This window comes from Pholcus phalangioides, unplaced genomic scaffold (genome assembly GCF_987345545.1).
Source record: "Pholcus phalangioides strain wild (caught in Gottingen) unplaced genomic scaffold, Ppha-v1.0 ptg000017l_1, whole genome shotgun sequence".
Lineage (NCBI taxonomy): Eukaryota > Metazoa > Arthropoda > Arachnida > Araneae > Pholcidae > Pholcus > Pholcus phalangioides.
This window is the reverse complement of record NW_028301610.1, coordinates 35982376-35998154: the sequence shown is the minus strand read 5'-3', so window position 1 is coordinate 35998154 and position 15779 is coordinate 35982376. Positions and strand designations below refer to the sequence as shown.

At 37.9% G+C, this 15779-nt stretch overlaps 1 protein-coding gene across 3 annotated transcripts in view; it reads right to left on the bottom strand.

Annotated features, from left to right (window-relative positions):
• The window catches only part of LOC149072962 (uncharacterized), a 75532-nt gene that overhangs the window by 19862 nt on the left and 39891 nt on the right, over positions 1-15779 (bottom strand). For all 3 annotated transcript variants that reach the window (XM_089246301.1, XM_089246299.1, XM_089246300.1), the window contains exons 2-3: positions 15485-15685; positions 4979-5031 (exon numbers count right to left, since the gene is read on the bottom strand). In XM_089246301.1, coding sequence (XP_089102427.1) covers positions 4979-5031; positions 15485-15685 — 254 coding nt within the window. The remainder of the gene's footprint in view (positions 1-4978; positions 5032-15484; positions 15686-15779) is intronic.

Genomic DNA, 15779 nt, shown 5'->3' with positions numbered 1-15779 from the left:
CTCTTTCAACATTACAAGTAACCACCAAAAAAACCAAAAATGCAAGCTTGCACCGGGTGACCAAACATCTAGTGTCGACCTTATGCATAATAACCGGTTATCAATGCATAATAACCAATTTATCACATTTACCGTGACACATACACACAGTGTACAGTAAGTATATCAGTTATTGAGCGATTTCCAAGTTATTTCGCCTTTAGCATACGCATATAAAGAAAGATAAATGAATAAATAACCCCCACCCCTTCCCCCTACGCGCGTGCCACTCGATCGTTCAAGAACTTGGTATTAGAGAAGACGGCGATAAATGCCTATTCCTCACCGTAGACGGAATTCCTGGGGCGGACTTAACAGTCGTCATAAATGACAAAGCACCAGACATGATTTTTTTTGTTGTTGTTTGAGTAAAGAAATAGAAAGTCAGTGAGTGTGTGTACCGCACGTTCCGCTAGACTGCAGGGAATGCGAGACGTGCAACACACCGATTGCCTTTTTTTTCCCCTTTCGTTTCTACAATTGCAGGCAGCAAGCACATACGTAGACAACTGCAACATTGCGACACATGAGAGGGAGGAAGGAAATGATACCTACAACTCGAAAGAAAGGGGGGAGGGAAAAAAAGGTCCGAATATAATCATGTTTCGAAATGTTACATCATTATTTCCTCGATTTGAAATATTTTACCTTCACGGAACTTGAACTTCAGAGCAGTGATTTCAGAGTCAGGTACGCAATGGCACGGACGGACACTTTGAAAAGACAAATGGCGGAAAAAAAAAAAAGTGAAAGTCATTTCATTTTTCTTGCTGTTGTTGTTGTTGTTGTTGTGTTGTGTGTTTATTTTATTTATTTTTCTTCCTTTTGTTTTTTTTTAAGCTGGTCAAAACTTTCAAGTTCATGGTCGTCATGGACGAGATTTTCTAGGGGGAAAAAGATAAATAGGCCAGTGAATTATTTCGTGAAAGAAAACTTTGAAGGACGTCTTCTTTTCATTAGAAATATATATATATATATATATATATATTTTTTTTTGCATATCAATGAAGAAAACGTAGTAGTGTAGTTACTACTTGCTGTTATACACGCGGCTTCGCTCGCGTGGATTTGGTAATCTGAAAATTGGTGGGTGATGATTTCCCCATATAACACTTGAACCCCTCATGACACCCTTGGGGGTTGAATTTCCAGAAATCCCGTCTTAATGAGAGTGTCTATAATTTAAAATATAAGCCCTGATCAAATTTCATATTTATAGTTTCAGAGATGATTGTCCTTGTCCCTTTTACCCCCCTTATGACCCTCACTCTTACTGATTGAGTTTCTCAAAACCCCTTCTTACTGAGTCTTATTACATCATGAAAGAAAATTACTGATCAAATTTCATATTTGGTTTCGGATCGGCATGATTTCTCTTTTATGAATTTCAAACTCCCTTATGACCCCCTTAGGGGATGAATTTAAAAAAACCCACTTCTTAGTGAGTCTTTACATCATAAAACGAAACTGATAAAATTTCATATTTATGTGTGTACTGTATATATATTTAATATAACGTGATTATAACGTATTCCCAAGAGATCTTTATGACTTGTCCAGGGAACGGTGTTAGTATATATCCATTCCCGAACCGGGATTCGAACCCAGATCTGCACAGTTAGAGGCTAGCTTCATAACAACTCGACTGGCAGGCGGCGGAAGACACTGTTGGAAAAACACTTCTGAGAAATCCCCACTGAAGGATATTTCTTCACATGACCAATAATTCGTGTTATACTACTTGGTATCAGAGTAATGGATAAAATTTCCTAAACTCTTCCCTCTTGGGACGCCAATGATTGATGACGATGACAGTGTCCAGATTAATGAATTATTTCAAGGAAACTCAATCCTTTATTCTGCTGTGCAACCATGTTGAATCGAATTGTGAGAAAAGATGTATTTTTCATGTCGATATCTCCCTCACCTCTGATTATTCCAAGCACTTCGCCAGCAGCCGTAACTCTTGCACGTTAATTTTATCAGTATCTGATGGATTCACTCCTTTGAACCCACAAAGTTTCAGTGGTTTTGGCTCGGCATGATTTCTCCATGTAACCTTTGACCCCCATTATGAGCCTCTTAGGGGTCAAATTTAGAAAAACCCCTTCTTAGTGATTCTTTACATCATGCTCATTTCCTGATGATGAAAAATTCACAACTGATAAAATTTCATCTTTATACCTTCAGCGGTTTCAGCTCAGCGATGACGAGTCAGTCAGTCAGGACATGTTATTTTATATGTATAGATTAGTCTCTTTTCTGTGTGAATGTAAATGATCCAAAAGTTTTGCGGATATTCATTGTATTGTTTTATGAAATATCAATTTTAGTTATGAACATATTTAGCACTCAGAGATGTAAAGAAAATAAACATTATCGGCAATGGAAGTCAAGAATTGCAGACAAGCCAAACTGGCCTTGGAAACGCAACCGAATATTGCCAAAAAAACTTATGTCACCGAATGGGAAACGGATTCGACAGGTTATAAAACTCATTACTGGCCATGCTAGCCTAGCGAAACATCTACATAACTGTGGCTACACAGATTCATCTGTCTTGTGTAAGAAGAAGACGAAATACCACCGTTATGAATGCAATATGAAGGGGGAACTATTTGGGGAAAAAGTTTTATTAAATTAAAATTATATTAATTAATTAATTAATATTTATTAAAATTTTAAAATATTTTTATTGAGTTTGTAACTTTTATAGCAGTCAGTTCAAAATTTAGGTACAACATTCAAAACTAAAAATTACACTGCCAAATTAGAAATAAAAACAAGCGTTCGAAAAAAGGGACAATAGTAAATATAATGGGTTGAAAATGTGCAAAAACTTTGAAGAAAGAGTATGATTTGTTTTTTTACTAAGTTTTTTATGATCACACGCTTAGTGTGGCCATGTATCTCGTTTTTTAGTGTATTAGGGTGCCCCGTCGTTTTGATAACAATGCACTGTTTTTTGCCCGTTTAACACAGTTATTCCGGCACGCTCTGTCATCATTTTTGTGAGTTACATAACCGTGTGGTAGCTTTGAGTAACATTGTTTGAATGTATCAATTTTTCTTGAAATTTTTAGAACAGAAAAATTACTGCCGAATTTCACTGTATAGGGAATGACATTTGAAACACAAAAATATGAGGTTTTCTCATGGCAATAAGCAGGTTCATGCATTAGGTTGACGGAAACAACCTTTAACCCTCATCCATCCGGAAACACCATCAACGTAACACTACCACCACAGGAGATTCCCACTCTCTCGCACCCCAAATCCAGTCGGTAAAATAGGGTTACGCCCTCGACATCCGCCCTAAAACAAACATTCAACGCTCTGGGTGCCGGAAACTAACGTGTGGAGAAATTTAGTAATTGTGACAGACTGTATATTTATGCAATAAAGTTATTAGAGTTTTTTCGGGTTGTAAGGCCACCGTGTCGATTAGGATTTTCATTTAAAGTTTCGCTTGCTCTAGTGCCGAACGGTGATCAATGACACGACAAACATCCAATCAAATAATACCATATCCAGGGCCGCACCTATGGGAGGGCAGAGGGGTCTCGTGTCCCGGGCGGTAAACTAGAAAGGGTGCTGAGCTTACTCTTTTTCCTTCAAAAACTATGGGGAGGGGGAGCCAAAATGAATAATGCCCCCCCCCCAAGCAACAGAGGGTGATTCAGAATTCATGGGGACAAACTTGAAGGGGTAATAGAACACACCTAAACAAGCATTTTTCGTCATGGAATGTGAGGTCGAATATGAAAGGTTAAGGTACAACTTCTATAATAAAACATATTGGTGAGAGACACATTAATGACGCTAATTTTGGCGATGAGGTCCCCAAAGGTGCCAATAGAAATCGCATGCACGATTTTAAGGAGGTGGACTCACAAAAAGAAGTCGAGAGAGAGGCGATATGGTGAAAGACGGGTGCCACGTAATGAGTTTGGCGTATCTAATCCGTTGAGGCAGAAATGTAGTGTTTGAGTAATTTAGAATTTTTACCAGCAAAAAATGGGTCTACTTCATTATGTTAGAACCATGTGCAACCTCGAATGATTGATAGCAAATATCACAGTAAATCCGTTGGAAAAATATTATAATTTGCTACTGGGGTGAAGTGCTATATTGTGCACTCTTTAAAAGTTCGTCTAACGTCTTTGCTATTGCGATTCGACCACACATTTCATGACCAAAAATGCTTATTTTTAGGTGTTTTACATCACCTCTTTTAAAGTTTGTCCCATGAATTTAGAATCACCCTGTAGAGTAAATTTCCGTTTCCAGTTGTGGCCCTGACCGTACCAGTCTTTATGCCGAAAGTTGGCTTAGAAAAAGGGACGGTCAAACCTGACATTGTCAACTGATCTGATCACTCCCGAAGACATTTGGTACTAGAGCGAGTGAAACGTTGAATGAAAATCCTAATACACTGCCCTTATAACCTGAAAAGCACTATAAATAACCTCATGGATGATATCCACGCAAACCTCATAAGATTTATGCAATATTGACCATCTCAAAGGGGGCTACCTACGTAGAATCGTTCTTGCTGGAGTTTTATGAAGCATTGTGTGTGTGTGAATCTTTGATATCTCGAAAGTGTTTCTCTTAGAAAATGGTGCCATGTGCTAGTGACTCCATCTGCTATGTTGATACATAAATAAAAAATTTAATGAAGTATGGAAATTTCTCAATTTTTTAAGATACCTGATACACCGAATGCCTCTGATATCGAGATCCACTTACAAATATTATGGAATCGCTTAAATCTTCATGAGAAATTCAAGCATCGTCTGTTAAGTTGGCAAAGCGTTTTTGGATGACCCGATATTTTTGAAAACAAGGGAACTTTCTCTTTGACAGCGATCGCGTAAAACTACATCATTAAAAAAAAGGATATGACAGCAATTTTTAACTGGTAGGAAATAATTACCTTGTTTGTCGAGTTCTTAATTTCACCATTGTCCTCCCGATAGCCCGATTCACCTGAAAACAAGGAATGAAAAAAAATCATCACATGGTAATAGCAATTCAATGGATCTTTCCTGCTTATGATTTATCAACTGGATCTTTGACACAGAGGCAAAAAATACTTTTTCTAACCCAAATGTTTAGTGCTGATTATAAGAATAAGCATAAATTTCAATGATTAGAGATCGTTGTATCTTAATCGGATTTTTTTTTCTCTGCAAGTACCATTGCGTTTTTTCTCATCGGAAAAATCATTGGATTGTGAAACTCATAACTCAATATTTACAATCATCAGCCGTGAGGAGTCTTCAGAATAAGAATTTTTCAGGCTCGTATCGTATACAAGAAATGATTCACACACACACACACACACATTCACGTAATATCTTTTTTCAACATCTGATGTGCAGCATAATATGTACTTTGTGAAGTATCCAGCTGTGTGTGTGGATATGCAGTCATTTTTCAACATATAAACATGTTTTGATACAGAAAACCTAGTCGTAAGTCGAGATGGATTTAATTTTAGATGTCATTGGAAAATTGATTTAACAATATTTCCCTGGCATATTTATTTTCATTTATCCGCATAATAAATTGCACAGTAGAAATCACCCCAAACCCCGAATAAAAAGTCAATTTTTTTCCTACAAAGTAGGCTTTCAATTTTCATCAGGTGTAAATGCCTTTCCTATAACAAAAAAGTTGGCGTTACAAAATTTTTAAGCTCGTCATTGAAAAAATTACTTTTGAGGAGGCGAGATATCTCGTCAACGTCGATGAAAGGATTAAAGTGATATCATAGTGATTTATTTTTGTTGTGAAACTTGGAAAAAAAAACAGTAAAACAAATTACAAAGGCTATAATAATAATAAAAAGATGTACAAAGTTACAGGGTGAGTCAGAATATTTGCCCATTCACAAATTACAACAGATATTTTCGGAAGATAATATACGCATTTCATTTACATACACGACAACGAAGGAGGTCTGTCACTTTAATGGAAATAGTTATTACTCTCTGACACTTTCTGACCGTCGGACCGTTTCTGACTTTGTCGTTGTGGACCTGACAATAAAGTGATCACCCTAGTGATTTTTTTAGGATATGCTGAAGTCCACGTGTTTATGCCTCCTTTGCCTGCAATATATGGAAACAACTTGAAACTACCTTCTGTAATTGAACACTGCTAGTATGGCAGCAAATCGTAACCACTAGAGCCCGGATTATACGCACTAAAAAGTGGCGAAATATGCTCCAAAAAAGTAAGCAAATATGCAACACTTTTCACGTCATCTGCAGAAATAACGTTACAATCAAACTGCTGATATTTGCAAAAAATTAAAAACATCGTTTCTCCATTAATTCACTAAATCCCACCTACGGAAAACATCCGATGTTATAAAAATATTGAGCAATATTCATTTGAAAAATTATGAAAAAGTGATATTGAGCTTTAAATAAGCCTTCAAAAATATGCACTTATTCTGGAAAAAATCCTTTGATTTTATGCATTTATACTCACTAATGCTAAAAAAGGCCAAAATATGCAAATGCGTTTGCGTATAATCCGGGCTCTAGTCATTACAAACCATATACTGCCGGCACATGAATTCAGCGAAGTACGGTTCAAAAACAACGACGAGATATTCCCTGCAATATTTTTATCTCTTAAGGGGCCGTTCAAGTATTACGTCAGCAATTTTTCAGCCATTTTTGATCCCCCCCCTTCCTCCCTTGCCAGCAAAATTTCGTTATCTCTGCCCGCCCCTACCTCCTATTGGTGGGATCAGAGACTGTACGCGAGGAAGGGGGGGGGGGGTGCGAGCCCCCAAACGATCAAAAAATAATTTCTTTAAATGCAAAAAATATTAAAAAAAAAAAAATCCAAATTGCGAAATTAAATACCTTTTATATGTTATTATAATCAATTTCTGTTGATTTCAATGCTATTCGAACTAAGAACTCAAAATTTCCTAATAAGAAAATCATTGTGTGACCAAGCCATGTAATGATAAATGCTTGGCCCGTGGACCAAATGGGGCCCCGGGGGGTATCTAATGTGGTCTGATCCCTCAAACCTAATTTTGTAAAAATGAACTAAGCGGCACATTTACAGATCGCTCAGGTGACCCATGGCACAATTCCAGAGCATTTAGGCGGCCCGTGGCATATTTTCAGATCACTCAAGTAGGCGCGTGGCACATTTTTCAGACCCACAAGTAGGCCTGTGACGCATTTACGGATCACTTAAGCGACCCGCGACACAGTTCCAGAACACACTTCAGGAGATACCATTAAGAATATTTCATATTTTTATAAAGGGTGGTTGATGATGTAAGCATTATCCAAGCCCGAAATCGGCCCATTCGCGACGGCGAATGGGACGGCGAATATTGAACGAAATATCGGCTAATGTCCGAATTTCGGACATTGGAAGCAGAGTCTTAAGAGCGTCATGGGGGCCCCGGGGCCAAGTGGTTTTTCTGAGGCCCTACCTTGTAAATTCTAGAAAATTTCACCCGGATCTCATTTTTGTGAGGCCCCTCCTATCCTGAGGTGCCCGGGTGGGCCCATGCATTAAGACGGCACTGATTGGAAGGCCAGTTTGCGAAGTGGCCGGTAATCCCTGGTCTACATCCGATAATAAAAGACATGATTCGGGATCATCGTCAAGTTGGCGTATTTCTTCGTTATAATTATGTTATTTATGGCAAATTAGTTAGCCACGATAGTTATGGCAACCCATCAAACCGCAGTCACGATGCGGTAATCATTTTTCTCCAAAATTTGACAGGAAAAACTATGCTTATAAGATTATTTTGAGAGATAGTCTCTCAAATTTCACTTTTTTTTCTCTCATCACATGGAGCCAATCCAATACGGCTGCTATATACAGGGTGATTATAAAGAAACTATCCCGACATATGGGCCCCTAACTATCATACCATTCACAGAAACTGAATGAAATTTTGGCATAAGGTATTTTAATGTATGCGCTCAAGAATGATATGGAAAACAACAGTGTCACTCTAACAGTTACGGTTACAGTGAGAAAATTTCGAAAATATCAAATGGCAACACCAAGTTTTTTGTATTGGAATGTGATCTCCATTGTGAAAAACCCTAAATAGCGTTCGAACGGCAACTGTAGCATGAAAATCACCGGCGGTAGATAGGCTAAAAGTGAGGACAACCAATAAGGACAGAGAAGCAGCATAAAATAAAGCATTTTATTGTGTTTCACAAATTTTCCACATGACCTTGTGGAGGACTAATCAGGCTGGCATCTCAAACGGTGTGACGAATGAAACGAACATTAATGCTCTGGTGCACGGCAAAGTCCTTTTTACTTTTTCCTTGCCTAGCTCCGGGGATTTTCGTGCTACAGGTGCCATTCCAACGCTATTTAGTGTTTCTCAGTATGGAGATCGCATTCCAATACGTAAAACTTTGTGTTGCCATTTGATATTTTCGAAATTTTCTCACTGTAACCGTAACTGTTAGAGTGACACTGTTGTTTTCCACATCATTCTTGAGCGCATACCTCAAAATACCTTATGCCAAAATTTCATTCAGTTTCTGTGAATGATAGTTAGGGGCCCATATGTCGGGATAGTTTTTTTATAATCACCCCGTATATAGACATGTATCACACAGTTGACGATTAAAAAATAGATTTGGCTCCTACGGGGCAGTCTTACATCAGCAGATCGAGCTTTGGCCAGGGATCTCCAGTCAATTCGCGAAATGGCCGGTCAAAGTTCAAATCACTTCTGCAATTCGACCAAAACTCTTGGCCAATTCCGGGCTTTGGCAGTAACATATACACATTTAGGGATATTTTTTTGTAAATCAATAATGCTATAAGAAATAGAAAATATGCATTTTCACAATAGAAAATATGCATTTTCACAATAGAAAATATGCATTTTCACAATAGAAAATATGCATTTTCACAATAGAAAATATGCATGAAAACAGGAAACACGTGTAAAAAGAAAAGGAAATAAACATATTTCCTTTTTTTTTTACTCATATTTTCTCCCTTTTAAGTACACATTTTGGAATTTTATTTTTTCAGGTTTTTTGGTGCACATTCTGGAATTTTTATTTATTCAGGTTTTTATTGCACATTTTGGAATTTATATTTTTCTCAGGTTTTTCAGTGCACATTTTGGCATTTTTATTTTTTTCACGTTATCTAGTGCACATTTTGGCATTTTTATTTTTTTCACGTTATCTAATGCACATTTTGGCATTTCTCAAGAGCATATTTGAATATTTTTAGAGCATATATATATATTTCTCCTTTTTTTTTCAGCGCATATAATCCTAACTCTAGTGATAACCTTCCCAGTGACCGACTACAACCGAGGTTATAATGGGGAGTCCGTCGTTTCTACGAAGAGAATTCAAATCTTACGGCATCGCAACAAGTCAAATAGAAATGATTTCTGGGAAAAAAGAATAAGTAAAAAACAAAAAACAAAAAATATCAACTTCTCTCTAGAGGACGAAAGAAAAAAAAAATACTATATAACCTGGGCCATCCAACATCATTATCCCCATTAGCCGCGATCCTTTAACCCTTACGAATTACGAATTGCGATTCGCATTTTCCCCCCCCCCCTTCCATATTTAATGATCGTAAGCCACACCTCAAGGTCTCACTTGAATATTTAAAAAAAAAAATGCCTAGCCAGAGTATGGCCTGTAATGATGGATACGGCCTTTTGAAGGTGAAATTAGCTAACCTGCTGACCAGAGGTCCCTTTTATTATTATTATCATTTTTTTTTTCCTTCTGATGTAGACATCCAAACGGCTCTTGTTTCGCTACTAAAAGCCTAGGAATGAGAACGACTGATCGGTGGTACATTTTGTAAATCTTCTTTTCGGTCTCGATTTTTCAGTTTCTAAGATTATTTGATTTTTTTTTTTTTTTTTGTCGAACCGCGGTCGTGTTTCTGGGCTAATTAGACCGGGACCTACAATTTATTACCGATTCCGAACGGTAGCCTTTTCCGATACTCGTCGAGAGGTTGGTGCGCTAACCCCTCGATGTGGGACTTCCTGCGGTGACCATCTTTTTTCTGTGGTCACGTCGCCGTTTTTGTTGTTCCCCCCCCCCCGCAGGCGTCAGGGAAGTTTCTGACAAGGATGAACCGGGTATCGAATTCCGCCGCCTCTAAACATCCTTTGGTATTTTAGGCGAGTATCTTATCGACCTGGGCTGAATGAATGAACGCCAGGGTCTCTGCCACCGGACTTATCCCGTTGCCGAGATCTCTTCCAGCCCAGCTTCGTGGCAGAGTCTGGAACAAAGTGAGTGTGTGTACACCTAACAGTCTGAGTGTGTAGCTAGTGTTGTGTATGATATTTCAGTGCTGCCATCTATACTTCAAATTGTGAGTGAAGTGTAATGACTGAATATTTGTAACGTTGTAGGCCTGTTGCTCTCTGTGGCGATACTTTTTAACGGGGAGATCGGCTCGCATTCACGATATCGACCTGAGCTACAGCATCCCTTCAGTTTCTAGAAGAACTTGATTACGGCTCCACAAGTTATTGAAATACCACAGTTTCTAATCGGGTATGTATCGTAAATAAAATCCATGATGTTTTAGTTAGGCATAGGTTCCGTGCAACATTGTCTGTAGCCAGGGCCATCTTAAGAGCATCGGGCCCCCAGGCCAACTGATTTTTCTGATACTCTACCCCTAGAAATTTCTCGAAAATTTTAACCAGTTATCATTTTTGTGAGGCCCGGGTGGGCCCATGCCTTAAGACGACACTGTCTGTAGCTTCAAAGAATGATAGCGATGATCATCCATAAATTGGTCATAAAACTTCATCTGGTCAATGAGAGTGTGACGCGCGCGTTTGACCTCTTATATAATTTAAGTAATTTAGAGTCTGAAATATATATGTAGGCGTAGAATTAACCTATACAGGGTGTCCTGTAAGTGCTAATGTGGTTTTTATCTCATCAACCGCCCAACGTACAGGTAAGATTCCAATTAAAAAAATACTCACAGGGTAATTTTTCAACGCCTTTTACCAGTTTTAAGATTGAGAATACAGCGTGTCACAAAATGAAAAATCCAAATTTTTATACGGCCTCCCTTGTTCTCCAATTTCCAGTTACAAAGTTGTTGCCCCGTATCTCCTGAGGCCAACAGAAAAAAAATCCATGTTTCTAAGTGCAATATTTGCTAAGATATTCGTATCCAATAATCGAAGAAAAGTTATAAAAGAACAGCAAAAAAACTAATGGAAGAAACACCCCTTCAATTATTTACGCTTTCTTTTCCCAACTTTCAATAATTTTTGAATTCGAATATCTCAACAAATATTGCACTTAAAAATACGGAATTTTTTTTTTCTGTTGGCCTCAGGAGAGACAGGGCAACTATTTTATAATTGGACCGTATAAAAATTAGGATTTTTTATTTTGTTACACACTTTGTTTTCTCTCTCAAAAATGGTGCCGGGTAATTTTTGAACGCCTTTTGCGCATTTTTTAAAGTAGAACTATACTTCTACGATGGACGGTTGATGAGATAAAGGCCGCATTAGTACTTACAGGACACACTGTATAATCGAACACAGAGGCTAATTTTCTCATGGTTAGAGGTAGACATAGTCTTATAAAATTCAAATTTTTCTTGAAATTGGCAAGACACTGATACTTAAAGAGGTTTAAACAAATAATTATGACTCGACATCCATTTTAGTAGTTGCTTTTTTACAGATGGGTAATTATAAGTTAAGTGATGTTATGTGTGTCCCGTTTTTTTTTTCACACGCCCCGGCCATCTAGCCGTTTTGTTAAAAAATTCCGATTTTTTTCAGCAAAATGTTGAATTCCTAACTGAAATCAAAGGAATCAATAACACGCATGGAGATGTTTATCGTTTTGGTCACCCCGATGGCTCGTTTTCGTCTCGTTGAAATACGGTAATACGTGTTTGTCGAACGAAAAGTGATTTTGAGACTTTCATCACAATTGAAATTTACCTTTTTAAGAACCACGAAAAGAAAAAAAAAAATCTATCATTAGGTCACGGCTCACAAGCTGCCAACAGACCGTCTAAAAGAGGACAGGGTATTTTACACATTCACGGAAACCCTTGGGACGTAGCCAAAAAAACAGACCTGGTTGGGTGTCTGTTTGGGCTCACGTTTTTGTGTACGTGTTTTCTTTCGATAATGCATATTTCTTCACTCTTTTCACACGCATAACATTTTATAACAAAGAATGAGTCATCTCAGAATGAAAAAAAGGGGGATAACACAACATCAAAGGAAGTGAAGGAAGTACTATAAGAAAAACCTCGGGAGAAAACCATACGTAAATAAGAGAAACTTTTTTGCCGTTTTTATAATGAATAAGACAGGGTCTTCTACCTTTTACGAGTTACAAGTACCGTCTTTGCCATAATCATACGAGGAGCACCACCATGGCCGCTCTGTCACATGCTCAAACTCAAATCAGAATAATGCCAATACTTGAATGCAACTTGTTGAGATATTTAAAATCAGGGGAGTCTATCAATACTCCAAGAGTTCAAAGTTTAGCTTTCTTGGGTGTTTAGTGAGCATCGCATAGTGCTCGCCTCGCGAGCAATAAAGATACTCTACCTGAATTTAGAGCTTGAATGATTAAACGGTAACCTAGAAAAAGCTTGAGCTGTTTTGTGAATTTGTGACCTAACCATATTTTATGGTTTTTTACGGATAATGAAATGAAGAGCCTTAAGAGCTTGTAGAGTATATTACTTCATTAGAAATATCTGAACGAAACATTTTATCTCTTGAGGAAGAGCCCTTGATTGCTTCCCCGAATACGTGAAGGCCTGAACGCGCCGTTAAAACCTCCCCGCAATTTTATCGAGAGTGCAATAAACATAAGAGGGTGTTGCGAGACACGTCCTTCTTTTTCATATGTTAGTGTAACCAGCGTTAACAAGAGGTTGGAAGTCTCATCATAACCACTGTCAATGTCCACGGCCATCAAGTTATCCAATCGGAAAGACATGTAATTTGAAAACCACGGGAGCTGTTGGACTGAAAACTCATCAACACGCAGATTCTACAGACAATACATCTTTTAGTACCACAAATGAGATACGTAGTAGTGGATGTTGTTGGGGCATGTCAGATCGAATCGCACTCGAAAGGACGGTCCATGCCGAGAATAAAATAAAAAAAGAAGTAACATGAAAGAAAGAAACATGCGCGTCCATCAATTAAAAGCGAACCGGTTCCTCTTGCAACACTTGCCAATGGAATACTGAACTAAATGACATATGTAGCAGAGAGATTCGGTTGCTACATGTCAAGCAACTGGAGTTGAGATCCTATGCCCGAGGACGTTGCTGTGTTTACTATCCTCGTTTAATCCCATCATTTTTCATTCGTTTCTTGCCTAGATTTCCTATAATTGATCACGAAGACTAAAAACTCAGAAGTCCAAGACAAACATTCTCAATCAATGCACATGGCAAACACTTCATAAATTTTGTTGATCTTTGAATATGGTCAAGACTAGTAGAGAGCTCCTCAGCGAACTTTGCTTAAAACGAACAGATATTAACGATATGCCATTCAATGAGAAAACAACTTATTATGCTCCCTATGATATATGATGTTGTTGGTAAGAATACAAATTTCGGTCACGCTGGTACATGTACAATACTATTTAATTCTATAAACCTTTCCTTTGTACCAATGATTACGAAGCAAAAACGCTTACTTTCATAGTAATTTATCAAAACGTTTCGTTTGAGTCATTTTCACTTTATATATATATATATTGATCTTTCTTATTATTATTTTCTCTCTAAATAACCATCAGTGTAGTTGAGGGTGGGAGAAATATGTGATGGAATAATTAGTCAAGGATGACGTGACGCTCTTTTATGAGGCGCTTGTTAACGTGAATGGCACAAAGAAATTCAATGGCAATACGAACGAATATTTTTTCTACCTCATTTTCCTACACCCCAGAAGCTATTATATCTTCAAACCATCCAATGTAGAAGACAGAGAGACAGATATGAAGTGAAAGCATTCAGTTCTTTTCAATAGGAAACGCACCACTGACCATCAGCAATTGTTGGGACTTCATAGAGACGACGTTTCAAGTTCGGTAGCTATTGCAGATGGCGCATCAAGCTTTCTCTATACAACTGCATGTCTGCATCTTCGAGTCAGTGACAATATCGCCTTTGATATACAATTTTTGTTTCCAAGAGATGGTACATTCTCACTCTAGCATAACTGATTATATGATGGAGATGAGATATCAGCAAACAACGACATACATGGACTTATGTTTTGGTGAAATAAAAGTGAATAAAAATTCAGTCAGAAAGCAAAGTAACCATGTTGGAAATGGGAAATGATTGCACAACCAAGGCATAATGATATGGTGTGTGAATTATAATCAAGTAATCGAAGCCTTTGCGTCTTGTCAAACATCATGCTAACATAATTCAAGGACAAGAAAGATTACTTGTCAATTCATTTATATCAATGAATAGACACGTTTATGGAGTATATGATTTACACCGCGAAAAAGTTGATGAAATTCCCAATCACGACATTTCGAATAGAAAAACACCATAATATAGATCTCTTCAAAAAATTCTTTAATTGTCATGTTTAATTTACCTCTATCAAGAATGAGAAAAGATCCAATCTTACAGAATGACTAGAAGTTTCGTTTGTTGGCATAAACAACAATGCCCGTTGATTAAATCGAAGAAAATGGTTCCTCGATTTCCAGTTGTTTTTCAACCAGATATAATTAGCTCTTTCCTAGACACCTTCTTTCAGTCTAAATTGTAGATTGGCCACGAGAATTCTTCTGTCCGGTGTCTTTGAGCTAAGTATTCAATTCCTCTCGTAAAGAAACTACCTAACTGTATTCTGTATCAACTATTTGGTTGATTAATTTCCCCCCTAATGGGTGGAACGACAGTCGATGAAAATAATCATGCCATAAATTGATGAATCACTCAATGAAGATTGCGGTGAAAACTTCTGAATTATTCTTGTAAGTCTTAAGAGTCGAAGGTCTTCCAGGTGGGTGCTTGATGAAATAATGTCCCGTCCAAATAGAAAAACAGAAAGAAAAGGAGTAAAGAAAGTAGTATAGAGTAGTCTTTCAAGGACGTTTGACATGCAGCTTAAGAAACCAGCAAGAGCACAGAATATATATACAACTAGTCTATCGAAGAGAGAGGCCCTCGAAAGCAAGACGTAGGTGTCCTAGGTGGAAAAGCCCTCGTTTGTCTTCTATGCCAAGACAGCCTCAAAGGAACACATACACAGTCATGCTAAGAGCACGTATGAATAATCACTATAAGAGAAATGGAAAAAAGCTTATATGTATTTTTTTTGTTTGTTTTGGTTGCTATTTCTTGCTTTTATTTTATAACCACACGCCCTACCTACCTTTTTCGGCGGCATCCTGGTTGGGCAACTTCTTGGCCAAGTCTCCTTCATCGTCCTTGAAGTAGGGATTGTCGAAAGCGTAGGCCTCTTTGCCTCCTTCCAGAGCATGTTTCTCGGACGGGTGATGTTCCAGGGAACAACCCTTCTCTGTGGTTCCGAAGAAAACGCTACCGGGCTTTTTCTTTTCGCCACCGACTAATGCTGAAAAGACATGGAGAGGAAAGAGAGATTTGCTTAAAAGTTTCATAAAACGGCAGATTTTATGATATTTGTGACATAGAACACGTAAAACAAG